The 27,381-nt window shown below is 47.0% G+C and overlaps 1 protein-coding gene across 1 annotated transcript in view; it reads right to left on the bottom strand.

Annotated features, from left to right (window-relative positions):
• GNAI3 (G protein subunit alpha i3) overlaps positions 1 to 27,381 on the bottom strand; it is a 292,796-nt gene that overhangs the window by 153,773 nt on the left and 111,642 nt on the right. Inside the window, exons 2-3 of the mRNA XM_086923567.1 lie at positions 12,714 to 12,756; positions 12,328 to 12,469 (exon numbers count right to left, since the gene is read on the bottom strand). Coding sequence (XP_086779693.1) covers positions 12,328 to 12,469; positions 12,714 to 12,756 — 185 coding nt within the window. The remainder of the gene's footprint in view (positions 1 to 12,327; positions 12,470 to 12,713; positions 12,757 to 27,381) is intronic.

The following is a 27,381-nucleotide window of genomic DNA, read 5'->3' as shown; positions in this document are numbered from 1 at the left end:
GCCACAAAGTCTCCGGCGGTGCTGGTGACCCTCACTCCGGGTCCTCGTCAACCAAACGGGCCTGCCCGACCTGGCGCCGATTGTCTCCGCCTCCTCCTCGGTGCCCTCAGACGACGTGGTGGTGGCGCGAGCCGAAGCTGAGAAGGTCCAACAGGCCCTGGAGACGGGGGATCGCCGGCCCTCGACCCGAAGACCAACAACCCGGAGAGACATAGCCGACGCCCGCAGTCGGTGGCGCCTGTCCCTGGATCCACACTGTGTGCCTCCGGCGACATGGGGAAACCAAGGGGAGCCAAGGGGACTACCCCAGCCGCTTCAGACTCGGAGGCCCCGGACAAAGAGGAACGTGGAGACCCGGAGAGTTCTGGTGGCGCACCAATGCAGCAACAATTTGACCGCGTCTTGGAGGCGATTGCGACCACACGCTCGGCCCTCCAGCAGGACATTGCCCAGGTGGAGACGAGCCTGGGCCTCCTTAGGGCGGATCACGGCAAGCTATCGGATAGGGTCAAGGAAGTGGAGGGCTCGGTGAAAACCTTGGAGCCGGCGCAGCGAACCTTGGCCGCGACAATGAAGGATGCCCTATCCCGGATTACTGCCCTGGAGCAGCGAGCGGAAGATGCGGAAGGCCGTAACAGGCGGAACAACATTCGTGTGGTGGGCCTGCCGGAGAAGATTGAGGATGGCGACATGGTGGCATACTTGGAAGCCTGGCTCCGAGACACGGTGGCCCCGGAGGGTCTATCCTCCTTCTACACCCTGGAGCGAGCTCATAGAGTCCCAGCGAGGCCACCACAACAGGGACGTGCCCCGCGACCGGTGGTGGCACGGTTATTGCACTTTCGGGACAGAGACCTCATCCTCAATGCCTCCAGACATAATGGCCCATTCAAGGTGGCGAACAGCCAGGTGAACATCTTCCCGGATTACACCTACGAAACCCAACGCAGGCGGTTTTCATTCTTGGCGGTCAAGCGCGAGCTCCGGAGCGAGGGCATCCAATACTCGCTCCTATTTCCTGCAAGGCTCCGCATAATTGTCGATGACAAGACTCAATTCTTTGATACCCCGGAGGATGTCTGTAACTGGCTTGAACTCTATAGAGACGGAAAAGATGGCTTTAGCTCCTCATCTCTGCTAGCGGCGGAGCCGGAGCAGCGACGGCGGTCCAAGAGGATTCGGAGTCGCCGTGGCCGGTCAGGCGGACCCTCAACTGCGGAGACATCGACGGAGCGGAAGGGAGTGTTGGAGGTGTTATCCGCGCTGTCTGGCTCACGGGACGGTACCATTGAAGAGGAAGCGGACCCTGGTGACGAGGGGGTACCGACGGACTCCGAGGAATCGGTGACTGATAGCGTCCACACACCGGTGATCACACCGAAATCGGTTGAGGACCTTCTGGATGGACAGGGTTGACGGGGTGAGCTACATCCTTTGGGTGGGGGCCCGAAACGGGGGTGGCGGGAGCCGACGATTGATGATGACTCCCGGGGAAGTGGGGGTGGGGTGCCTTGCTCTTGCCCGAGGGTTTCTAGTACTGTTTTGGGCTTACTTTAGTCCTGGTAGCCAGGGCATCGAGGGCCCACTGCCAACGCCCAGCCCGCACCTGGCCCTTAAGGCCTTCCTACGGTGGCGACTGCAGGATTAGTCGGGGACAGGGGGTTTTCTGAAGGTATGGTTTGGATGGGAACTAGATGGTGCTATTTGGGTCCTGTTCTGGGGAGGGTGGGCGGGGGTTTGGGTCGAACAGGGGTTGTTGAGTTTTGGTTGGGGAAAATGGCCGCCATCAGTGCTGGGTTGATTGTTGCTCTTTCTTTGTTGGGACCCAGATGGGGAGACTTTGCACGAACAATATGGGACAATGGCTGATGTTGCTAATGTGAAATGCATTACTTGGAACGTGCGGGGGCTCCACACCATGTCTAGGCGTCACAAAGTCCACGCTTATTTAGTGCGTAGAGGGGTACAAATGGCGCTGCTGCAAGAGACCCATCTGAACAAGGCGGAAGGGGCGGCGCTACAGCGTAGGTGGAGGGGGCAGGTCTTTTGCACATCGTACTCCGCGTATGCCAGGGGGGCGCTAATTTGGATTAGAGCTGGGGTTCCCTTCCAGGTCACGAAAGCAGTGGTGGATCCGGAGGGGCGCTATGTGGCCATTTCGGGCACTCTGGGAGGGAGGGACCTAAACGTTTGCTGTGTGTACGCACCCAATATAGACCAGATTGCCTTCCTTTCCAGGTTATCGGGCTCGTTGGCCCACTTCTTCTCCGGGCCCCTCCTGCTCGGTGGGGATTTCAATTCAGTAGTGGATGTGGAAATTGCCCGCTCGCATCCGCCCCTCCCTGACTCTCCGGTTCGCCGTGTGGCTAAAGGTCGTAGGGACTGGCAGACGCACTGGGGTCTGACGGATATTTGGAGGGCGCAACACCCCGACACTAGGGACTATTCCTACTTCTCGGGCCTACATGATTTACACGTTAGGCTGGACGGATTTCTTGGCTCGACTGAACTGGTTTCAGCGGCGGTCCGGTCTGAATATTTGACCAGGACCATCTCTGATCATAACCCCCTCCTGCTGGACCTTCGTTGGTTTCCTGGGGTGCCTGCGGTGCCCACCTGGAAGTTACGTCCCGAGATCCTTGAGGACAGCGTTTTCAAAGCAGACTTAGGAGATAAGATCTCGGAATACTTCGCGTCCAACGGGGGCACCGCGAGCTCGAGAACACTGGAATGGGACGCTTTTAAGGTGGTGGTGAGGGGATACTGTATTTCCAAGAAGGTCGGCATGAGGCGAATTATCCTTGCCGACTTAGATACAGCTGATCGGAAGCTCCGCGAGTTGGAACTCCGCCGCCCCAGGCGCCCTGAATTACAGGAACGCACGGCAGAGGCGAAGGAGGCGGTGGCGGCGGAGGTCGAACGGCTGCGCTGTTTCGACTACAAGGCCTATACGGTTAGGTCCCTCGCAGAGGGGGATAGGTCGAGCGCGTTGCTGGCATGGCTAGCTAACCCTACGCGCCAGGCCTCACTGACGACGTCCATGCGCATGGCGGACGGGACCGTGGTACACACTCAGCCTGAGATTCTGAGCTGCTACCTGCACTACTACGAACGTTTTTACTGCAGTCGTTCTGACGGAGACCCTGACCTGCTCGATGATTATCTACGACCCCTGGAGCTCCAAACAGTGGAGCCGGACGTAGCGAAAGCCCTGGGGTCCGACATAGAACTGGGAGAGATCCGCAGCGCCATTAAAAAGATGGCGAGGAATAAGACCCCGGGCCTGGACGGCCTTCCTGTGGAATTTTATGCAGCTTATGCTGATCTCCTAGCCCCAAGATTATTGATAGTATATAGAGAGGCGAAGAGGCTTGGTCGGCTCCCAGGCTCGATGTGCGAGGCCTTAGTGGTTCCCCTCCTCAAGCCGGGAAGGGACTCGTCCGATCCGGGGTCTTACCGTCCTTTATTAATGCGGACGGTTGACTATAAAATACTGAGCAGCATCTTGGCTTCGAGGCTGCTGGGTCACATGAGCTCCCTGGTACATGAAGACCAGGCTGGATTCATCCCCAGGCGAAACACGACCATGAACATCCGCAGGCTGTTCCGCTTGCTGGGAGAACCGCTCGTGGATGCCCCGTGCCCGGTGGTCCTGTCGGTAGACTTAGAGAAGGCTTTTGACAGCCTGGAATGGGACTACCTGAGCACTGTGTTACAGAGGTTCGGCCTCGGCGAGGGCTTCATCAGATGGACCACGGTCCTGTATGCCTCTGCATCGGCCAGGGTTCGGGCGGGCCCGCTGATTTCCTCACAATACCCGGTGGAGAGAGGCACGAGACAGGGTTGTTCGTTATCCCCGCTTCTCTTTGCGCTGGCGGTGGAGCCACTCGCGCTGCACCTCCGATCGGGAGCCCATTATAATGGCTTGTGGACTCCTTCGGGCCCACACTACATTTCGCTGTATGCCGATGACCTGCTGCTCTTCCTTGAGGACCCGGTTGCTGCCCTGCATGGAGCTGCGACGGCGCTCACGACGTTTGGGGAGGTCTCGGGCCTTCGGGTGAACTGGGCTAAGACCTGTCTTTTCCCGGTTCGCAAAGGCACCCCTAGCCCTGTTCTCAGTAGAGAGATTAGATGGGAACCCGACTGCTTTAAGTACCTGGGGGTGTACGTCTACCATGAACCATCTGACCTCCTGGATGGGAATATTGCCCGCAGTACTCGAGCGCTGCGGGGCAGTATGGACTTCTGGGCTACACTACCACTCTCGGTGGCAGGGCGGATCGCTTTGCTCAAAATGGTGGTGCTTCCCCGGTTGCTGTATTATTTCCGGACGCTACCGATCTGGGTCCCACCGGCCACGTTTAGACTATTACGGTCGATGATAGTCGGATTCCTCTGGGGCTCGGGCCGCCGGAGGGTGGCCCTCAGGACCCTGATGAGGCCGAAAGCCGAGGGTGGGCTTGCGGTGCCGGACTTTGAAAAGTACTACTTAGCGGCGCAGCTCCAGACCCTCACCCAGGAGATCGCCAGGGAATTCCGGGGCCCAGAGGACAGGAGAGGTACGGGGATGGCCAGGCATGTTCTCTCCTTCATAGCGCTGCGACAACGTTTGGCCTTACAGGACTTGTCGCTGGAGGAGAAGACCATTCGCCTGTGTTGGAACCGAGCCCACGCCCGGGGCCAACTGCGTATACCGTATGCGCCCGAAATACCTTTGGGGATGTTGACGGCCTTGCCCCATGGCGGTGATTGGTCACGGTTGGCAAACTGGGAGGACGCAGGCTTACAATTGGTAGGTGACCTCTACGAGGACGGGGCGCTCTTGCCCTTTCAGGGGCTCATTGATCGCTTCGAGGTTCCTCGTGGCGACTTTCTATTGCACTCGGCCCTGGTCCGAGCAATCCAGGCGCACTGGAAATACGGGCAAGAGGAACCCCCTATATCTCCGGTGTGCCAATACGTCATGATGTCTGCGGGTACGGTGAAGGCGGTCACTTGCCTCTACGGTAGACTGATCAATGAGGGGCTGGCCCCCCTCACTACTTTAAGAACCCGTTGGGAGGAGGACATAGGTAAGGAGATCCCGGAGACGACCTGGTCCCAACTCGTGCGGCGAGCCTGGAAGGGCACACGCCACGCCCGCTTTCAATTGGTCCACTACTACGTACTCCATAGGGCATATCTGACCCCGGCGAAAATCCAACAGTATTTTGCTACGGGCTCGGCGGACTGCCCCAGATGCCCGGCGCCGGAGGCGGACCTTCTCCACATGTTGTGGTCCTGTCCGGGATTGTCCTCCTACTGGATGGAAGTGGGGAAGACCCTGCAGGAGGTGACAGGGAGATCCTTACCGGTTGATGCGGCAGTGGGACTCCTACACTGGTTCCCACATACACCCATAAACAAAATTACCAGTAAATTCATCGATTTGGGGCTTCTCCTTGCTAAACGAGAGGTGACCAGGAACTGGAAGGCACGGGCTGGTCCGACGGGGGGACGGTGGCACAGCGAACTTCTGAAGTGGGCAGCGGGGGAAAGCGCACTGAAATACCAGCTAGCTAGGAGACAGCATAACGAGAAGGCACAGGAGGCAGCGCTAGAATGGGAGACATTAGTGCAGGCCCTCAGGGATTATTGCGCCCCCAGCGACTCCGAAAGGGAGGAAGCAGCTCGCCCCGAGTCCCGATAGGCGATTGCACTTTACTGCTTTGTTACTTTCCTCATGGGTCCTCTCACAGATCCTAATGCGGTTGTTGCCGTGCACTGATGGCGGGGTTGGGTAGGGATTACTTTGGTTCATAGTGTTTTGAGGGAGGGGTTTCTTTTGGGTTTCGTAGGCTTGTTTAGAAAAGCAGATGACGGACAGTGGATCATCCGGACCAGCTTCGCCTTCCTGCTGAGCCCCCATTGAATTTCGCTGCCCGACCATTGGGTTGTGGGCTGAATGGCTGTGTAAGGGTACATACTGCTGGGGGACGGAGGGTTGCATTTCACTGATTTTGTTTGATCTATAATGCTGGTCGAATGTGTAACGATTTACCAATTCCTGCAATAAAAATATATTTAAAAATAAAAAAAATTAAAAAAAAAAAAATTAGAAGCTGTCTGGAAAAGGAAAGAATCTGCCTCCTGCTTTCTTGTAATGCGACTTGGCGGGACATGGCACTTGAGCACAGTTTACCTTTGGGGCGATAAGGACCAAATTGGCTGATTGTGTAAAGTATGGGTAGGGCACAAGTCAGGGGTGCACGCTGGTAGACAGTGTCTACCCACTATTTTCACAGTCCACCCTGCCTAGAAGCTTTGCTTCACTAAAATATGCTAAACTTGTCTCTGTGTAATTTTCAGACACCAGGACATGTTCAGTAGAGCCTGCACGTTTTCTGATTTCCATTCCCAGCAGCAACATGCAGAAAGGGAGGGGACTTCATAATTCTCACCTCCAGCTGAGACAAAGATAAAGGCAGAAGTTAAGGGGCCATTAGGCCTTCTTTTGTTCCAATAGGATCCGGACTGGTGCTGCCTGGAGATGCAAATGCAATGGAGGGGATACAGCTTGTTATCACTTCCCAGGTACTTAAGAGTGTCATGCTTTTGGCTTTGTTCAGTCCCTGTATGTCCCAGTATTTAAACAAATAATCTAAATATCAATATTTTATTCATTTTATAGCGCTACTCACCCCAATACAGTGTCAGAGCGCCTTACGTACCATACAGATTACCTTACAGATTGTTGACAATAAGTCTTGTAAGTGTGTAAATCCGTACAGAAGATGTGATACATATAAGACAGTGAAGGTAACAAGGTGTAGGAGTCCCTTCCTTCGTAGCCCAATGTACTATATCAGGATTACAATTTATGAACTGCAAGAAACATAAGGATTGCTGTATTAAAAGCAGTAACCCACTCACCTATCTACATAAAATAAAAATCTGTCATCTGCATGTTACATGATGTGCTTTGCAGGAGACACATTAACCTTCTATACTACTCGGAGCCAAATCTGGTACTAGAGAACACAGATCACTATAAAAAGTGTTAACCTACAGCATTATCTTACCATTATTATTATTATTGTTCACTGAGATTTTCTGCGAGTTTGCAAAAACAACAGGTGATGGACCGAATGAGGATCAATGTCACACATTCAACCCAGTCAAAAGATCTGGGTCCTAATCCATCGTTTTTTTGCACTCCCCACCACCCTGGGTTAGACAATGGCGATATGCAAATCAGCTCTGACCCTGTGCCCCATGGGAACAGTCCAGTCCGAACTACAAAAGCCATGTCCTTCCCAGAACGGAATCAAGCATCCGAGGACCGGACCGGTTTCGAGGTAACACCTCTCATCAGCCCGGCTAGCTTGACTCCAGTGGTGTGGAGTGCCTGGGACCCACGTCTGGGCATCCCCAGTACACTTATAGCGAGTTTGCAAAAACAACAGGTGATGGACCGAATGAGGATCAATGTCACACATTCAACCCAGTCAAAAGATCTGGGTCCTAATCCATCGTTTTTTTGCACTCCACACCACCCTGGGTTAGACAATGGCGATATGCAAATCAGCTCTGACCCTGTGCCCCATGGGAACAGTCCAGTCCGAACTACAAAAGCCATGTCCTTCCCATAACGGAATCAAGCATCCGAGGACCGGACCGGTTTCGAGGTAACACCTCTCATCAGCCCGGCTAGCTTGACTCCAGTGGTGTGGAGTGCCTGGGACCCACGTCTGGGCATCCCCAGTACACTTATAGCGAGTTTGCAAAAACAACAGGTGATGGACCGAATGAGGATCAATGTCACACATTCAACCCAGTCAAAAGATCTGGGTCCTAATCCATCGTTTTTTTGCACTCCACACCACCCTGGGTTAGACAATGGCGATATGCAAATCAGCTCTGACCCTGTGCCCCATGGGAACAGTCCAGTCCGAACTACAAAAGCCATGTCCTTCCCAGAACGGAATCAAGCATCCGAGGACCGGACCGGTTTCGAGGTAACACCTCTCATCAGCCCGGCTAGCTTGACTCCAGTGGTGTGGAGTGCCTGGGACCCACGTCTGGGCATCCCCAGTACACTTATAGCGAGTTTGCAAAAACAACAGGTGATGGACCGAATGAGGATCAATGTCACACATTCAACCCAGTCAAAAGATCTGGGTCCTAATCCATCGTTTTTTTGCACTCCACACCACCCTGGGTTAGACAATGGCGATATGCAAATCAGCTCTGACCCTGTGCCCCATGGGAACAGTCCAGTCCGAACTACAAAAGCCATGTCCTTCCCAGAACGGAATCAAGCATCCGAGGACCGGACCGGTTTCGAGGTAACACCTCTCATCAACCCGGCTAGCTTGACTCCAGTGGTGTGGAGTGCCTGGGACCCACGTCTGGGCATCCCCAGTACACTTATAGCGAGTTTGCAAAAACAACAGGTGATGGACCGAATGAGGATCAAGGTCACACATTCAACCCAGTCAAAAGATCTGGGTCCTAATCCATCGTTTTTTTGCACTCCACACCACCCTGGGTTAGACAATGGCGATATGCAAATCAGCTCTGACCCTGTGCCCCATGGGAACAGTCCAGTCCGAACTACAAAAGCCATGTCCTTCCCAGAACGGAATCAAGCATCCGAGGACCGGACCGGTTTCGAGGTAACACCTCTCATCAGCCCGGCTAGCTTGACTCCAGTGGTGTGGAGTGCCTGGGACCCACGTCTGGGCATCCCCAGTACACTTATAGCGAGTTTGCAAAAACAACAGGTGATGGACCGAATGAGGATCAATGTCACACATTCAACCTAGGCACTCCACACCACTGGAGTCAAGGTAGCCGGGCTGATGAGAGGTGTTACCTCGAAACCGGTCCGGTCCTCGGATGCTTGATTCCGTTCTGGGAAGGACATGGCTTTTGTAGTTCGGACTGGACTGTTCCCATGGGGCACAGGGTCAGAGCTGATTTGCATATCGCCATTGTCTAACCCGGGGTGGTGTGGAGTGCAAAAAAACGATGGATTATGACCCAGATCTTTTGACTGGGTTGAATGTGTGACATTGATCCACATTCGGTCCATCACCTGTTGTTTTTGCAAATACCGCTTTAAGTGTACTGGGGTTGCCCAGACGTGGGTCCCAGGCACTCCACACCACTGGAGTCAAGCTAGCCGGGCTGATGAGAGGTGTTACCTCGAAACCGGTCCGGTCCTCGGATGCTTGATTCCGTCCTGGGAAGGACATGGCTTTTGTAGTTCGGACTGGACTGTTCCCATGGGGCACAGGGTCAGAGCTGATTTGCATATCGCCATTGTCTAACCCGGGGTGGTGTGGAGTGCAAAAAAACGATGGATTATGACCCAGATCTTTTGACTGGGTTGAATGTGTGACATTGATCCACATTCGGTCCATCACCTGTTGTTTTTGCATATACCGCACTGAGATTTTCTGGGCACAACAAGATCTGTGCAGCAGGTGCCTTATCCCCATAAGATATTTCAAAATGCAGACTTTGAAACCAGCTAGGCTGGAACCTATCTACTGCCATGTTTCTTGTGTTTGCCAATTTCTTTGTGGCAGAGTTTAAACAAAAAAGAAACACATTAGTTAACGCTCAGGTTTTGCGTTGGGGTTACGCCACATTTTTGGCACAACCCGACGCAAAATCCCATTTGCTAAATATCGTAATGTGCTTAAATATACTCATCATAGACCTGCTAAACATATGCGTGAGGTCTTAATATCTAGTGCCACTTCTTGTGAGGTCATTCCCTGTGAGGCCACATGCGAAGTCATGTGCTACGATGTCACATGCATACTGATGGATGTGGTCTCTCTGGATCGCGGAGTGGGAGCAGCTGCGGTGCTTACTCAGCAGCCTTGGGGCTGGGTATGCCAGAGCTCCTAGATAAAACGCGTTCACACTATACAACAGACTGTATGCAGTAGATAAACTGTGTGACCTAAGAGGTTAGCACCTAAATAATGCATATTTCAAGGTTTTGTGAACAGGTGCTACTTGTTCTCAGTTTGAAAATAAGGGGGAGCGAGTTCTACGGTCCCGTATAGAGAAGCAGACTAGTCAGATGCATTTTACTTTCATCAAGTCTTGGATCCAATTATAGAAAGAAAAAATGTACATCCTCGTTCACGTGCAGCTGAAGCGTAAATAACATTTTTAGAACTTTATATGATTGAAAAATGTAGCTCAAATACAAATGTATTAAAAAATGTATAGTCACTTAAGAATATACGGCGCAAGCTTGTAATTGGTTGGTGGGCTCATAGCAGGATTCTTCTATGGCAGTGGTCTTCAAACTTTGTTCTGTCAAGCCACCCCCTGAGCAAATGTTTTGGGGGTCAGGCCCCCCTCAAACATACGAAAGGGTAGATCAAGACAAGAGTAAGAAGGCTAACTAAATCAACAGTATATTGGTAATTCCACTGGGCAAAAGCCCCATCCAGGTCCTCTTACCAAGCCCCATTCAGATCCTCTTACCAAAGCACCAGTCTGATCTGTACTTACAACGTCCTATTCTGAAAGCCCACAAAATTTACACCCGGACCATAGTTGCCAAGTTTTTAGACTGCTTATAAATCATATTGTCATGGTTTCAGTGTGCTTAAGAGTGACATTCGATTACCAAATGTACGGCACTTGGAGTAAGACTTGCTCATGCGCCAAAAAAAGCAATGAAGGGCATGGAAGGCGGTAGATATCAGAAATTGCACACTTTTAAGCAATGAGAAGCATTAAACAGTTCTAGAAACTGTTAAAAAACATTTGCAATGGAAGGTCAACAACCTACTACCCCCTAATGATCCGGCCAATACAAAAATTAGAAGAACTGCCAGGCACCAGTACTTCTTCCCCTTATGTGTACATACTTTAAACACTAATTATAAGAAGAATGCACTTTAAAATGCGTCTGGAGCGCTCTTAATAATACCTGACTGATAATAAAAGTTAATACATTCTAAAAAGTCATGGTAAAAATGTATACAGATGAGTATATGTAAAGTTCTATTTAGGTATCCTGTTCAGGCCTTTGTAGAATTTCGAAACCTGAAAATATCACCATTATTTCTCCCCTCTCCCCTCGCCCTCCCCCAGAGGACGCGACCCACAGTTTGAAGACCACTGTTCTATGGTGTCAGAAATTTAAGTATCGAGTTTAAAAGAGTTAAGACGAAATATGAAAAATTTTTATGTACCATTTTTTGCTTGTGTTCCAGGGCAAATTTTCCTAATCAAATTGAGCGAGGCTGCTTAAGACTATGGTGCCATCCCTGTCATTACATATCAGCAATGCAACTGTACTTATGAGTCAATGAGGGACGCAATTGTGCGGTGGGATTACCTAAATTAGCAACTAGAAAAGCAAACTACAGACAGTAAAAGCACATTTTATGGCAGTATTACTTCATTACATTTGTCATTTCTTCCACACGTTTACACTAGCTGGGCAAAAAGGTTCGTCTTATTGGTATCAGTTTAACAACTAAACAGAACGATCAGCAGCTGACAGATGTCCAGTTAGTAGTAACTTTCAATCTGTCGGAGCTAGAAACAAGTTGTGTGTTTAAGTCGCCAAAATATAAAGAATATGATGGGGGGTATGTGGCAAGTGCAGCAAATCCATAACGGAGTGTAAAAAGTGGTGTCTCCAGAATCACATAATTCTAGGGGCTTTGCCCATTCGGCCCAATTCTACTTGAATACACATAGGCCCTTTTTAATGGAACAAATGGCAAAGTGTTCACTCGCTTTGCAGGGTCTGAAAGATGTGTCAATGTATCGAACCTCCTGGTTTGGGAAGGGAAAGTGATAAACTAAAGTCTACGACTAGGGTCAGATGGCCCTGGGGAATTAACCCAGTCAGTTACATGCAAAATTAGCAATGCCTCCCAATCCATAGAGTAAGGATATAGCACTACAGTCTGTGGACAGATGGCAACTGGAAAGATGCACCTAACCTCTATGCATAAGCATCCTACTACCAGTCACAAACCGAGCTACCTTGCTGACAACCTACAGAACATTTCACTGTCCAACAGTAGAAACAAATCTACTTGCCCTCACTAGCCACATTCAAAACTGGCATACCAACAGGTATGGAAATGCACTCAGACTTCGACGCAACTAAAATCTACACTGTGTTGGGATGAGAAGATTGGAATGCCTGCAAGAAAATTACAAGAATATTAATCTCAACCCTGCCAATCTCCCATAGGAGCTATGCCTATAGCCAAACATCTCTCTGCCTCAAGTGATAAATTCTAAAATGATCAGGTACAAAAGCGAAAAGGAAGTAGTCAAGAAACGTACAGCTCTGGTCACATCCCCGAAATCGATCTTCAGTCTTCCCATGGCTCTTATGATGGCGATGATGGACTGGATGGTATTACTGTACACCACCACCTTGTACTGTCGGCACTCCTCCTCCGAGTATCCATCTTCGTGTATGATCCTGCAACGGAATGAAGATAACTTAGATCACGGTGGAAGAAAACAGAGAACATGAAGACTGCTGTCACCGTGTTTGGAGGCTTTATGTGAGATGGGAATCTAAACATTTGTTACTTATAGGATTTGAATAACTCACCATGTTGTTGCTTATGCAAGAGATGTAGCAGAAGTGCAAACTAAGTTCACCTGTGTGTTCTGTAATGTGAAAATGAAAACAAAAGTCTCATGGGGACTGATGCACTTACTTCATCTGCTTCACTATGGTGCTTTTCCCAGACTCCCCCGCACCTGAAAACAAGGAAAAAGCAGGTAAGAGAAAGTTCAATTAAGAGTCCACGACACTGGATAGCATGGCAGTGCTGAAGTCCCCATGAAGCACTCTAATAATAATACTTCTACTTGTAGAGCACATGGCTACTTCTTACAAAGTGTCCCAGCGCTAGGATGCCGACATGGAAAACATTGCTTACTGATAGAGATCGCCTCTACCATTACTTCCCCCACTCCAATTGTGCCCCTTCCTGAAACCCAAAAGTCGGCACCAGACAGGCTCCCATAGTAAACAAGCATTGGCATAGCCAATAGATCTCGCCTTTGGGACCTTATAAGTATTTAGTTATGCAGCACAATATCCTTGGTCCCTAAGGCGAGACCTATTGGCTATGCCAATGCTTGTTGCCCCTTATGAGAGCCCCTGCTTGTCCACTGTGCCTATTGCTGAAAGAATTAGCCCCCCCCCCCCGAAATTTGTCTCTAGTTGCGCCTCTGGCCCAAGCCATGACATTGACGCCACCACAATGGTCATTTAACAGAGGTGGGGAGGCCAAGAATGCACATGACTATCTGAACCTGGGTTCCGGCTTGGCTCTAAGGGCACAAGAACGAGCCGAGCCTATAAAAATAATTTGTCTGCATGCGAAACAGTTGGAACTTTACTGGGGTCAGCGTTCGTGACAGACACCTCAGGGGTCTAATGAAATGCTAGTCTGTATTGTGCGAACTGTTGACATTATTATATTTATTAGAAACTTTTATAGACTACAGTTTAAATTCTGGAAGGGTCGATTCTGGAAGGGTCGATAAATAATTAAGTACCCTTAAAGTTATCAATTTTTTCAGCGATGAGACAGTGTAAATTGTGGACTTAATAGTTTTATAAAAAATAAGCTTACATTACTAAGAGACTGGTCAGTTTGACTCCCACTACAATGTAGTGTCTCATCGACCACAACGCTCTGCCCTAAAATGCCTGACCTGTAATCAGTATCCGTTGTTGTGCATCTCTACCACCAAGTTCAATTTTGGTAAAAATGGGGTTCATTAACAAAATACTATGCGAAATATGCACCTACTGGGGCTGGAGCTGTCTCAATGAATCATGGGGCACCTCGAGTTGCATTATCTTTGCACTATGCTGGATTATGGCACCCTTATTTTCCAATGTGCAAACACCAGCCCACACAGGTGCTTGTGGAGAGCATGTGTTTCGTTGCAGAAAAAAAACAGGCATTACTTAAAGTACTTTGACAGTGCAAATTTGAGCATGTACACATACACACACACAGCTGACACAGAAGACACACCACGCGTGCGCACAAACGCACTGCAGACAGCCACTGCACACAGACACACACCGCAGATCAGCACTGCATGCACAAACTGCATACACAGACACCGCAGATAGGCACCGCAAACAGGCACCGCATAGAGACACATTAAAATGATGGGCGTTTTTACAGTCGACCTGCTGAGGGCGCTTGGGGTATGGCGACATGTGGAAAGCAGGGAAGTATGGAGGCAGAGATCCTGTGAGCGCCAAGAAAGTCGAGCAGTGGGGGAAACATGAGCCGGAACTTGCACACCGGCAGCAAAAAAAAAAAATACACTATAGGAGAGGGAAACAAAAGAGGGCGCGAGAGCAAGCAGCAGCCAATCTGTTTTGAATTATCGCGCCCGCCTGGGCACGATAATTGGAAACAGATGATGCTGCGCGTAACCGCAAGCATTAGGCCGTGGGCGTCAGCATTGGGGCAAAAAGGTGGGACAAAAAGACGCCTTTGGCCAATTGCGTGCTGTATTTATTACAAAGTCGCACACAAAGGCCAATGCAATATCAAGACTTTGCGCACGAGAGAGCAAGCTTGTGCTCGAAGTGCTGGTCAGCTCCAAGAGGCCCTCTCCTTAGAGCAGCTCATGCGCGCTGCGCTAAGGTTCGACCTAAAATGCTTAAGCTGCAAAAAGAAACAAAAGGTGCAGTAACTTGCAAGTAAAAGGGAGTACAGATCAAAACTACAATCCGACCAAGCAAGTGACGGAACAACTCAAGCCTAATAAACTCCAAAAAAGGTGTGTTACGATACGTTCATAATAGTATCCCACCCCCAGTAGGATCAGACTATTCAATTTAAGCAATGGCTGAAAGATATCTCGCATTGGAGGGCAGTGGGATGGGGTTAAATTATACTCCCGACATTGGTTATTGTTAAATATATAGATTTCTTTTTGCTATTGCTTCACTCAAGGAACGAGCAGCAGTACTTCAACTTCACCACCAATTGAGGGAAATGTCTTACTGTAACTTGCTCCTCTGAGCAGTCTAAGGTGTAGGAGAACGCCCCCTAAACATCAAGGAGAGCTCCTTTGGCAGTAATAAGTTAGCAAATGAACATGCATTGGTAGAGTAATGTGCGGTTACAGATCACCGACAACTACTGAACACAAGGTGTGCCTTCCATAAGAAGGCTCAGAGGGATGCGGGGTGATGTTGTGGATTAGCTGGGCCCTTGGCATAAATTACAACATTTTATTTCAATGGAAAATTGAGAAATTGGTACCATACTATAATGATTGTTTTATATGTTTTCACTGTCTCAAAGGAGTACAAAGGGAAGTTGAATTCCTATTTGATAAATCTACTAGATATGTTAGTGTAGAGAACTACTCGGAAGGTATTTGGTCTTGTGAAGGCAAGGATGCCAAGGACAATCAGCAGTTTATGTGAAAGATTTCCATTTTGTACTGCACGGAAGGGGCAATAGTGGATTTTATGGATAATAGACAGTGACAATTGGAAATCTCGATCCACTTCAACTACAACAGACTACACAACCATTGCTCTAAGGCTCTTTCTCTCCAGAATGAGAAAAGCAGATTAGAAGAAGCTCGAAGCAGGGTGAGTGGACTCAAGATGGCAGGTCAGTAGCCATTAGTCACTCTGATCTGGCCCACCACCTTGCTTTCGGTGCCTTTGTCATAAGGTGGATCTGGCAGGGAATGGGAACAGCAGAGGCGTGGTCGCAGCAACCTGCCCTTCAAAGAGGATGGCGAGGGCTTGGTCTCTTTGTTCCTGCCCTCTTCAACATGCCGCCGCCTCCAGTGTACATGAGCCTGGCCGCTGTGCTGAGGTGTCTTCTTTTGTTCCCCAATCCCATCCCTCCTTTCATATTTTCTAGGATGTACACTGAAGAATCATGTTTTAACTTGTTTTCTTGCAAGTAACACTTTTTAACATGCTTTTTCTGCCTTTTGCCATATTGGGGCTTGGTGAATTTATTATTGGTGGGGACACTTTTGGTGACCTTATTAGAAATATGTCACATAGAATATCAGTTTCACATGGACCTCAAATGGGGTGTTTGCAGAATTTCACAACCTTTTACTTTTACTGGGAGAGGGAGTCAGTTGCTTACATAGCTTTTACCATATTACTCATAATTCACAAGATTGGCAGTAGGGAAAAAGTGCGCAAAATAATGTACAATTTTTCTTTGATATTCCAAGCTGGCATATGCTCAAAGGTAAGAATACAACTACTACCAAAAGTTGTAAATACAGATAGACAAAGGTCTATCCTAAAGCTACAGCCTCTACTTATTGAGGTAATACTTTTCGCTTAGATAATGTTTTAATACATTTGTTGTATTTTATACCCGGGTCGTTTTACTTTATGTAAGCAGGGTGGCCCGTTTTTTTAAATAATGGACAGTTACTTTTATGCTGACTATATTCAACCGATTAGATTATGTTGCATCTTTTATAAGATTTGTTTATGTCGCTTCTCCATATGGAAGCAGGGTGGCCAGGCCCACTTTTGTATTCTGGAAGGTTGCTCAGATGTCGATAATTTTTGTCCTAGTATACTATGTGGCATTCTTTTGTAAACGCGTTAATGTCCGCTCTTTCACTGTTTCTAGTTGCAGCTCCGATTTCATGAATTCAAAGTACATAAATCTGTCTGGTGCTATATTATTTGAAAGATATATTAGGTTTCTTTAATTCTTCCCCCTTTTTTTGACATTAATATTCTTTTCTGCTCTGACTTGATGGGAAAGGGTTTGTGGAATGCCGTGTAGCTTTTTTCTGCTTCTGCAGGTGTAGGGATTGGTAAAACTGCTGGTTGGACTTAGATATTGAACTAATACAACGTATGCCTCCTGTTTTTGAGAATAAGACAGTGGTAGGGTTGGAATGGTCACTAATATACTGTGCCTCTCTATTTAGGAACTTGAATTAGTATGAGTGTATGGCCCTTGGACCGTTCAATGTATTGCTCTGTCATCTTTTACGATATACATAATTTTGTTAAGTTTTCTTGTGTTTCTTTATGCCTAAGCATAGTGGAAGGTGTAGGTGCTTTGGAGTTTATTATGAAAACGTTTACTTTTTACCCTATTCTTCTGGTTTTTCGTGTTTGCTTGCACTTTTCCATCATGCACCTGAGGCTTTTCTCTTCCTTTAAATCCCACGTGAGAGCACCTGCTTCTTCTATGTACTTGGTAATGGATCTCAACTTTGTACTATTTTGTGAGTTACTTCTTCCTATTTTTCTAAGCCTAGCCATGTGAATACCATATGTTCAATTGAGGGTGTCCAGTGTGATCTAAGGCTATTTTATGTCTGTTTTTAGCCCTGACGAAGTCCGTTGGCATAAAAGCCTGCCAACAACTTTTGGCCTTCCAATTGCTGAAGAATTTCTCTAAGGATTGTGGCAAGAATCTTTAATTTGGTTACCCAGTGACTGGAAAGAATTGAGAACTGACATAATATGAAGAAGTCATGGAATGGAAACAATAAATTGAAGAAAAGAAACTTTACTCTTTGGAAGAGAATGTTGTTATTAACATGTACATTTACTTATGCTAGCTCTGCTCAGGTTTTGAAAATTGTTTTTGTTCTATTACTCATAGTTCCTCTAACTGTTGGTGGCCCCTTGGTGTGTTGGAAAAAATGCAGTCTGTGCCTAGGGACCAAGTTATGACCCATTTGTCCAGCCTATCCCTCGGGCAGGTGGCGGGGGTACCCCAGGTTGCTGCTGTGCTCTGGGGGCATGGTCCTCTAGCATAAGTGAAAAGATACTGGGTTTGCATAAGAGCAGACTTTTTTAGCTCTAAGGTAGGGCCCGGGTTGGGCCCAGAAGAGTGAAGGGTGTCAGGGAGCCAGGTGGAAAGTCAAGCAATAAGGTTACAACAAGCTTTTGCAATGCAATAAGTCACACAATTGCGATATTTTGAGCTACTGGCATTGTAAATGACAATGCCTTTTATTTATGTGTTTAAAAACATGCAATAATAAAAGGCATTGTCATTTACAATACCAATAGGTCAGAGTTTATAAACTGCGAGACCTGTTGCATTGCAAATGCTTGTTTAGAAGCACACCATGCCGCACTTTCACGTTAATAGAGGCAACGCCCCTTTGTTTAGATGAGGGATGTCTAAACAAAGGTCTGCTGCCGCTATAAAAGGAAGGGCAGGGAAGAGAAGAGACAACTGCACGTGTGATGAGGATAAGGAGAAAAAGACAGTGATCATTTGGAAATGAGCCAACTGATACCGAATCAACAGTAAAGAACTTAGGGAGGCTACAGGAACGAGAGCGTTGTCAGTGTGTGGCGGTCAAAATTAGAGAAGGCTTCAGTGAGAACACAAAAAGCTGTTAAGTGTTCGAGTGTACTGAAAAAGCGAGCTCTGACTGAGGACACTGGAAGTGGGGATGGGTGTGGGGGCAATGGGCTTTCTTGCAGGACACTGAAAAGACAAAGCGGTCAATGTGGACATGACGAAAGAGTCCACTCTCTGTGAGGACACGTGAAATAGACAGCTGATAGTGAAGGCATAGGAAAAAAGCATTGCCATAGCCAATAGGTCTCGCTTTTGGGACCTTATAAGTGATTAGCCATGCAACACTTGATGATGTTAAATGAAGGATATTGTGCTGCATAACTTAACACTTATATTGTCATAAAGACTAGACCTATTGGCTATGCATTGGGGGGGCCTATAAGTGTATAGGTAGAGCTATTGACTTTGTCAATGTTTCTAAGCTGTGCTGTAGAGAAGTGTGGCTGCTGTGCAGCATGTTGAGAAGTTGTAATTAAAAAGTGTAAGAAGCACTAAGTGATGCTGCAGTGGTTGAGTGATGCTGTGCTGGCCCTGAGTTATGCTATTTAATTATAAAATGGGTACCCAAACAGTGGCTGAGGACCGTGCGAAAGTATACTCTGAAAAACAAGGGTCCTTAGCTTATCAGAATCAACAGCAAGATAATATAGGCCATAATAGGAGACTATATTTGTCCTCTGCCCAGCCGGGCAGGGTATTTATTTGAGCAAAATGAAGACACAATAATTGATTAACCCCTTCGATGCTCATGACGAGCTCAGCTCGTCATGAGGCACAGTTGAGCTGTGCTTATGACGAGCTGAGCTCGTCATGAAAAGAGGAATTCATAAAATGTTAGCACAGGAGGGGAAAACCATTAGCAGCCAAGGTGTTAAGAGGCACAGTCCTGTACCTAACTCAAGAGAGACAAACCCCATAGAAGAAAAAGTGTTTCACAGGCAAAAAATCGAGCAATATTGGCCATTTCTGACTCAGTGTTTGAATTTAAAGTATTGCCACGAAAATGCTATACACAACTAATTAGAACACAATGGTTAGGTTGTGAAAGCACTATCAAAGTCAACGTTTCGATCCCTTTTGCTCTAGTTACATGGGACCATCATCAGGACTAAAAATGACAACATTTGCCTGCATGTATTACTAATGCATCCACCCGAGGAGGGTTTGATTTGGAGGAGCGTGTTGCATTGCCACCTAGGAGGATGGCCGAGAACTAGGTGTGTGACCTCTAAGAATCCTGCAATATTTTTTGAGTCCGGGCAGTCTCGTTAAGCTGCAAGGTCCGGATTGAGTCGCAGAGTTCGTTCTCGGGGAGTGCTAGGACTCCATTTAGTAGGGATTCTGGGAGCGCGGTAGCAAGGTCCGGATAAAACGAGGTCCAGATGGAGTCGCCGAGTTTGTTCTCGAGGAATCCTGAGACTCCGTAGGATTGGGAGTCCGGGGGCGTGGAAGCGATGTTTAGTCAGTCCGCTGCTTCAATGGCAGTTATGCAGCAGTGGCGTTGAGTAATGCTGTGCTGGTCCTGAGTGATGCTGTGGTGGTGCTGACTGATATGGTGATATTTGTTGATGCTGTGGCAGCGCATAGTGATGCTGTGGTGTTGCCGAGTGATGCTGTGGTGTTGCCGAGTGATGCTGTGGTGAAGGTGAGTGATCCTGTGGTAGCTCTGAGTGATGCTGTGGTGTTGCTGAGTGATGGTGCTGGTGATACAAGATGAATCGCTATGAAAATGTTGTAAACAATTATAAAAAATGAAACATAAAACAGCTTTCATTTTCTCCAAATTTCTCTTATGGTTGCAACAAGTATGCCTTTTTTAGTTGTTATTCTTATTTTATCTCGTTTTGTGTATTTCAAAAGTGGCACTGTAGGTAAGCTTGCCCTAAGGGCTCAGAATGTCTCCGGACCTACGGCTGTGGAAGTGACGTTAGTGGTTAGCAACAGTCGCTTGGAAAGACTAGAAACGCAGAGCGTGGTTAGGGTCAGGGGTACAGTCTATAAGCAGCTCTGTGCCGCCCCTGCCCGCAGTGTGGACCAGCAGCTGGCGCCTTTGACTTACAAAAAGTGGGCTCCTTAGATGCAGTATTTTTCCATATTGCGTGCACACAGCTCACCACCCCAGATTCAATCTCTGCCTTCTGTGATTCTTAATAGAACAACCGACCACAACTACCAGAATGCATCTGGGTTGTTGGCTTTAGAACCTGCGCACCATGGTTGTGGCACTTGATAGATAAAAAAAAAATGTGGGTTATGCTGCTCAAATCGTCCTATCTTCCCAGGCCTCCAATTGCAAAAGGTAAACAGGCCATTAAAAAAATACTGTATGGTGTTCTGTCCAAATTAAACTACCCTAATGTGCTGTGTACAGTACTTAATGCTTAAGATATACCTCTTAAAAAAGCGGAAGTCTCCAAAACGCTCTGCGCTTCCAGGCACTATGTCGGCATAACATCAAATGGCAAAAATAAATGCTTAGAAAGCAAATTAGTCACGCTGGACTAGGGTCAATGTGAGATCGCAGACTGTACACCAGTATCAAGTATTATATTAAATATTAAAGTGCCGTCTGCATATAGCGCCAAGAGGCCGAACGGCGAGCTTCACTAACAACCGGTGAACTCTCAACAAATGTCGAAATTACGTATACATTATTTATTTGTATCTTTTTTTACATTAATAATTGTTAAATATATGAGCATGAGAAATATAAAGTGAATATTTTTAAAAAATGAAAACATTTACAAATATTTTAACAGAATCAGTAGTACAGAGCTTCCAATTAAAAAAATATAACTTAATGTTAAATTTATTTTAGGTAAATTGTGAAAAGAAAGCTGCACTAGAATATTGCACACACACAGCCTTTTTAATGTTATTCCGTAGGTTTGCGAGCCACTACTGATATCTAGGCAACACAAGAATAGATAATTACAAAAGTAAAAAAAAAACAAGTGTAGGTAAAATAATGTACACACACGACTTAAGTTTCCTCCCTTTGGAATCTATAACAATATAAACTGCAAACGGCACCAGCATCATAATTTATAGCCAGATAAAGGTTTGTTCCACTCACAACACCGGTATGCAAAAGGCAGAACACAAAAAGTAAACAAGTAGGGAGGGGGTGGGGTGCGCCCACAGTAGAAGTAGGAAGGGACGCAGCAGAGCACCCACGGGAGAAGGGGTGAAAATCAAGGGTGGACGTCTGAGACAGTGGAGAAGCACAACGAGTCTCGGCGGGAGTAGGGGCCCGCCCTGCGCGAGTCAGGAAGCATGAAAACAGGCAAAGAGCGAAAGGGCTTCAGAGAAGCGTGTGACTAAGCAGAGGGGGAAGTGAACACCGAGCCGAAGTCGCATTTCTGCAAATGCTGATATTTCTCTGTGACGACCTCCAAGCGCTGTAAAATTTGACAGTAGTAAACTTTTAGCAGGATGGTTCAGGGCGTCTGTGACTCATTACTCCTCATTGCTGCGAATCAAGTGTATGGCGCTTATCATAAAGTGGTGTGATCATGATGAGTCACCAGCTCAACAAGCATTGGCAGCGCGGTCGTGTAACTGACGCAGCCGTGAAAGTGCAACTGATCAACATCGCGTTCGCGCGCTGTTGCCGTCCGCAGATTTATGGCCGTTCAGATCTGGACGATTTCATGGAGTGGAACACAATAAAAACTTTTTTTTTTTTAAACAAGCATGTAGAAACAAGCATTGGCTGCGTAAAAGTGATCATGCTAGAAGGGAGGCAGATGGTGGCTGCGCGCGTAACCGCAAGCTTGAGACCAGCAAAAGCCTCTTTTAGCCCTTTGAAAACCTCAAGACTAAATGTCTCGCATAGCAGCACATGCACTGGCTCAGTCTGGGCAGCTATCATTGACAGTTTAGGAAGGATAGCTCTTGTCGAGGGCTTAGAAAAAGACAGCTACCAGAAAGTGACAGCATAGCAAGGAGCTGGCTGCCAGAGACGGTGTGAGAAAGAAAAGAGAAAACAAGCATTTACAATGCAATGGTTTCGCCTTTGGAAAAGTTAGAGCTATTGGCATTGTAAATGACAAAATTTGTATTTATGTGTTGGTTTTGAAAACAGAATAAATGGCATTGTCATTTACATTGCCATTAGCTTAATCTCTCGCAAATGTGAGACCTATTGCATTTGCACCCACACATACACACTGGCAGGAACAGTGGGTGGCGAAAGATGCAGTGGCCTCCTGAGAAATATCTTATGCCCTGCTAATTACTTTTCTTTTATTTATTTTCTATGCAAATTAAGAACTGCGTCCCTACAACACCTGTCATCTCGTGGTTCCAAAGTCAGCGAATAAGGCAACGTTCTCGTATATAGCTTGGAGATCATCAAATTCCACAGATGACAAAGCTTTGAAAGAAAAAGTATATACACGATACACAGTGACTCAGCAGTCGAGAAGAAACGCGAAGATCTCTTTAGCAAACAGTACCAACCTTCTAACAAAATCCCTTCTTCTTCAACACACTCATTCTATGGACACCCCCCCCAAATGCTCAGCTGCACTTAGACCACAAGAACCAACAGATTCTGCATAATATACATCGAAATACCTCTGAGCTAACAACTCAACAAACATCAACAGTGACCGTAATCAGTAAACAACAAAGGTTCAGTCTATCCCAGCTGGTGAAAGTTCCTGCTCACACATCTTGCTACCCCATAAACTTCACGTTTGAGTGTCACATGATGTCCTGAAACGATCCCCAGCCAACAAATACAATACCAATGCCACAAATAAGGAGCAGCACCAACCCACAACCACACGAAATCATGCACCATCAACACAGACCCCCCATCAAAACCATCTTAAGAAAAGGAGTTTTCTGCCTCATTATAACTCCACGCACATAATACAACCAGCATGTAAACCACAAACAGGATTTAGGCGAAATCGTGATAATCTCTGATAATTAACAGACTCCCTCACTCGGCTGCTTCCTAAGAGCAGGAAGGTACAGGAGTCAGCCTACTCCTCACTGCCGCTGTCATTAGAGTAACCAGATGCAGGTCACAGTGCATTAGGACCCGGGAGTGTGAGATGCTCACGCCACCCCAGGTAGGGTGAACAGTATTTTTTCAGTTTTTTGGTTTAAGCATTTTCTCTTTCAGAAGTTTCACATTTAGGGGTCTATAGATAAAGTACCCCTGAAATGAGCAAAAACAAGTTTGAAGAGCTCTGTCCAAAGCAGAGTTTCAGGCAGCAGCAGCATTAATGCTCACATGATGTCCGAGTATATTTCATGCTTCTTGGAAACTGTGGTGCTCCTGGTCAAGAATGAGTTCAAATGTTTATCTCGCGGGAGGAAGTAGCTGCAGAGAGCCCCTACTATCAGCCAAAAAAGCACGTGGGATGGTTTTGGGACCCAAATGACACTTCTATAGGGGGAGAAAGTTCTGATAAGGCAGTCGACGTGCTGACGTGGAAACAGAGCAATGAGAGACAAGGGCGGCTGTAAACACGGGTTCCAATTCACTTAGGTGACAGACTGCTGTGCCTCGATAGAATGCCTTCACAGTGGGCCGCATTCTACAGGGAGCCTTGACATTCCCCATCCATTAGAGGACTGGGGGCCGCTGTGTGCACAGCCCAGGAGGGACAGTGAAGAGAGGCGAGGCCGGAGGGAGGGCTCGGGAGCTTTAATGAGGTTATGCTAACACTTACTTCAAACACGTGTAGCACAGACGCCTGCACAGCTGGACTTGGAGTGCTGGTTTTAAGCTAGGTTCAGTGTAATAACAAGTCCTATCATTTAAAAAACAAGAACGGAGATGAATCGTACATTGAGGAGTACTTGTATGACACTTGCTCTGATATTGTAAAATGTTGATCACATGCGTGAGAATCGCTTATCAGTGGAAGGAGGTCATTATATACATCACTTATAAGAATAAGAAACACGGACAGCGGGCGGGAACGTGCACATGGACAGCGGGAGGGGGGGCGGGAACGGGATAAGAAAAAAAACAAAAAATGCTGCTTACCTGCAAGAAAAGTGAAATGGCACAGCTCACCCCTGCTCGGAGTAGGGAGCGGGTCGGGTCTGCGTCCTCACAGGGAGAGCGAGCAGGCTGGTGTGACGAAGGATGCCGGCCTGGAAAAAAAATTACATCCGCCCACAGCCGCATGACGTGAGAAAAGGGGCAGGATGAGAAAAACCTCGCCGGAACGCCCACGAATCGCCTCGGACCATGACGGACAGATCTCACTTCCAATGGATAGCCTCCACAGAAAGTCGTCAGTGACAAAAAGTGCACAATGAGTAGATGCTACAACTGCCCAGAAAGAGATATGAAAGAAACAGCTCTCAATGGAACATTGCAATGAGCCTAGCCTTGGGACCATTAGAATGAGACAGCTTCCTGTAAGGGCAATAGACTACAGACAAGTAAGGTCTGTTGGTGAGGCACATGTGGGAGAAAACGTGAGTATGACAGCCATCTATCAGCCAGGATATCACGTGCAGACAGCCAACAGTGAACTGCCCCCCACCCCCAGTTCGTCGGAATGCAGTCATAGCAGCTACAATGAAAACAAGCATTGGCATAGCCAATAGGTCTCGCCTTTGGGATGTTATAAGTGTTTAGCCATGCAACAGTTGATGTTGCACCAAGGATATTGTGCTGCATAACTAAATACTTATAAGGTCCCAAAAGAGAGCCCTATTGGCTATGCCAATGCTTGTTAAACCAAGTTAAGGCATATCTGCTAGGCAGCTGGGCAGACTGCCCAGTGGGAATGGCTGTAGCACGTGGGAAAAGGAGTCTGCTCAACAATTAGATTTGCACATGGGGCAGAGAGGGATCCACTTATGATGTTCCCTCAGCTGTAGGCTGCATTTGTACTATTTTTCAATAAAATTGAAAAGTTAACATGCATGATTTTTTTCCAATCAAGGAATATGGCTTTTAGCCAAGAATAGAAATAAAAGGTTTAAAGATGGAAAACGCCTGTATGTACTGAATTTCTTTACTTAATCTTCTTTTAAATAATAGCAAATATTAATCAACTGAACTGGCTTCATTTTATGGATGCAAAGGTGCACCACTACTGCAAGGACTGGTCCAGAGATTCCAGGCAGCACGTTCGCATATTTTACGTGTAGAAAGAATCTTATGAACAAGGCTCTACACACAATAGCATAACATGTGCTGCTACCCATCAGAGAATCTCACCCTCAACCTAGTGAGTAATTCATGGCACTTTGAGAAATTATTTCACACACGAAAAGGTTGATACTTTGCGTAAGGATGGGGGAAACAGGCTGATACTGCTCACATAAATGTATTCAACAGAATGCATATATTTGCAAGAGAAAATATTCAAGCATTTTGCCAATGTGGGTCGATAAACAAAGACTCTATAGAGGGACAATTCAGAGGAATGTTAACCAAGCAGAAACTGGAAGCATGGCTCTTCCTTCACAGAACACGTTTTATGCAGGTGGCTACGGAAGTACACAGTGCAGGCAAGTATTTTCCGCTTGCCCTCAAAATGCTCTTTCAGATAACTTTCTTGTTGTTGTAATTTTTATGGGATATGTGTCGCTTGGACACAAACTACATCTGTTGATATATTTTTTATTTTGCGAGCTACTCTCTGTTGCTTCCCCCTATCATTAAGGCCACACACATTAAATGTACACACAATCAAGCTTGCCATTTATCCTGTTTTTAGGGCAGTACATAACCTTTCCTAGCTTTCCTAACTTCCTCTTTCTATCCTTCATGAATTCCACCACAGCTACTGGCTTTTTTATAATTTTTACCCCCTGCCCCACCCCACCCCCCTTGGTAGCCACCTTCCTCCCCCAACTGCGACCACCTCCCCTCTCCTGTCCTGCCTTTCCTACCTCTGGAAGACAACCCTTCCCCTTTCCCTAATACGGAGGCTAATAGACACAACAATCTACAGTGATGGAGAGCCTCGAAGCCACCCCTGCACCCTGAGCCTCCCGACTGCATACCATCCCTCCAACACCCATAAGTGACGTACATATATTGTAAACAAAAATCTTTTAAGCATAATCATGGAGGAAAATGTAAAAAAAAAAAAAAAGTACGAATACGGAATGATACAGATTCACACTATATTATATTATCTAGGAGAAGCAATACATAGCATTCTGACTTTACGATAATTTATGCTGTCTCCATCCACCACTCTTTATACCTTATACACTTTTTTTCTCTCTAATGCTTAATCTCTTGCAAATATTCTTTCGCCTTCAAGTCCGAGGAGAAAAATCTTGTCTTATAATTTTCAATTTAGCCGGAGCTAAGAGAAATGCTTACACTCCCTTCTCTTGAAACTATGCAATTAATTGTCTGAGTTGCCATAGTTTTTCCAAAGTAGTGGGACAAAAATCGGGCCGAACAAAGAATTCCACTCCTACTGCTTTTGCTGCTTATTTGGCCTGGCTAAATCAAATACCGCCTGTCTCGCCAAAAAGTTAGAGAAACATATCAATATAGCTCTAGGCCTTGTATTAGCCTGATTTTGCCTAACTTGAAACGGGAATCTGTGGGCTCGCTGAACCTCAATATCCCATGACCATTGGCCTAGCTCAGGAAAAGCCTCAGTGAAGAGCTTAACAACAAATTTGCAGGGGTCTGACCCCCTAAACCCCTTTGGGTACACCAAGAATTCTTAAATTGTTCCACCTTAAGCGATTTTCCATGTCCTCAATTTTCCATGATAAGTCATCCCTATGTGTTAACGCCTCGGTTGTAGTCTTCTGTGCTACCATAGCTTCGTCCAAGGTCGAGATTCTGGTCTCAGCTTCTGTTATCCTTTCCCCAATTTCTGAGCAAGTTTTAGTCATCCGCCGCACCGAGTTCTGTAATTTCCTGCACGCACCTTGTGTTTTTAGGCTCTCTGCCCGACTTTCTTCCCTGTGGGCCATCATTGTTTTATATAGGACTGCTAATCAGATATCTCCTGACTGTCTTACTCTTTCCCGTTGATCTTGTCTGCCTGCAGAG

The sequence above is a fragment of the Lissotriton vulgaris genome, chromosome 5 (assembly GCF_964263255.1).
Source record: "Lissotriton vulgaris chromosome 5, aLisVul1.2, whole genome shotgun sequence".
In the NCBI taxonomy this organism is placed as follows: Eukaryota; Metazoa; Chordata; class Amphibia; order Caudata; family Salamandridae; genus Lissotriton; species Lissotriton vulgaris.
Note: the sequence above shows the minus strand (reverse complement) of the source record. Positions and strands in the feature narration are given on the sequence as shown.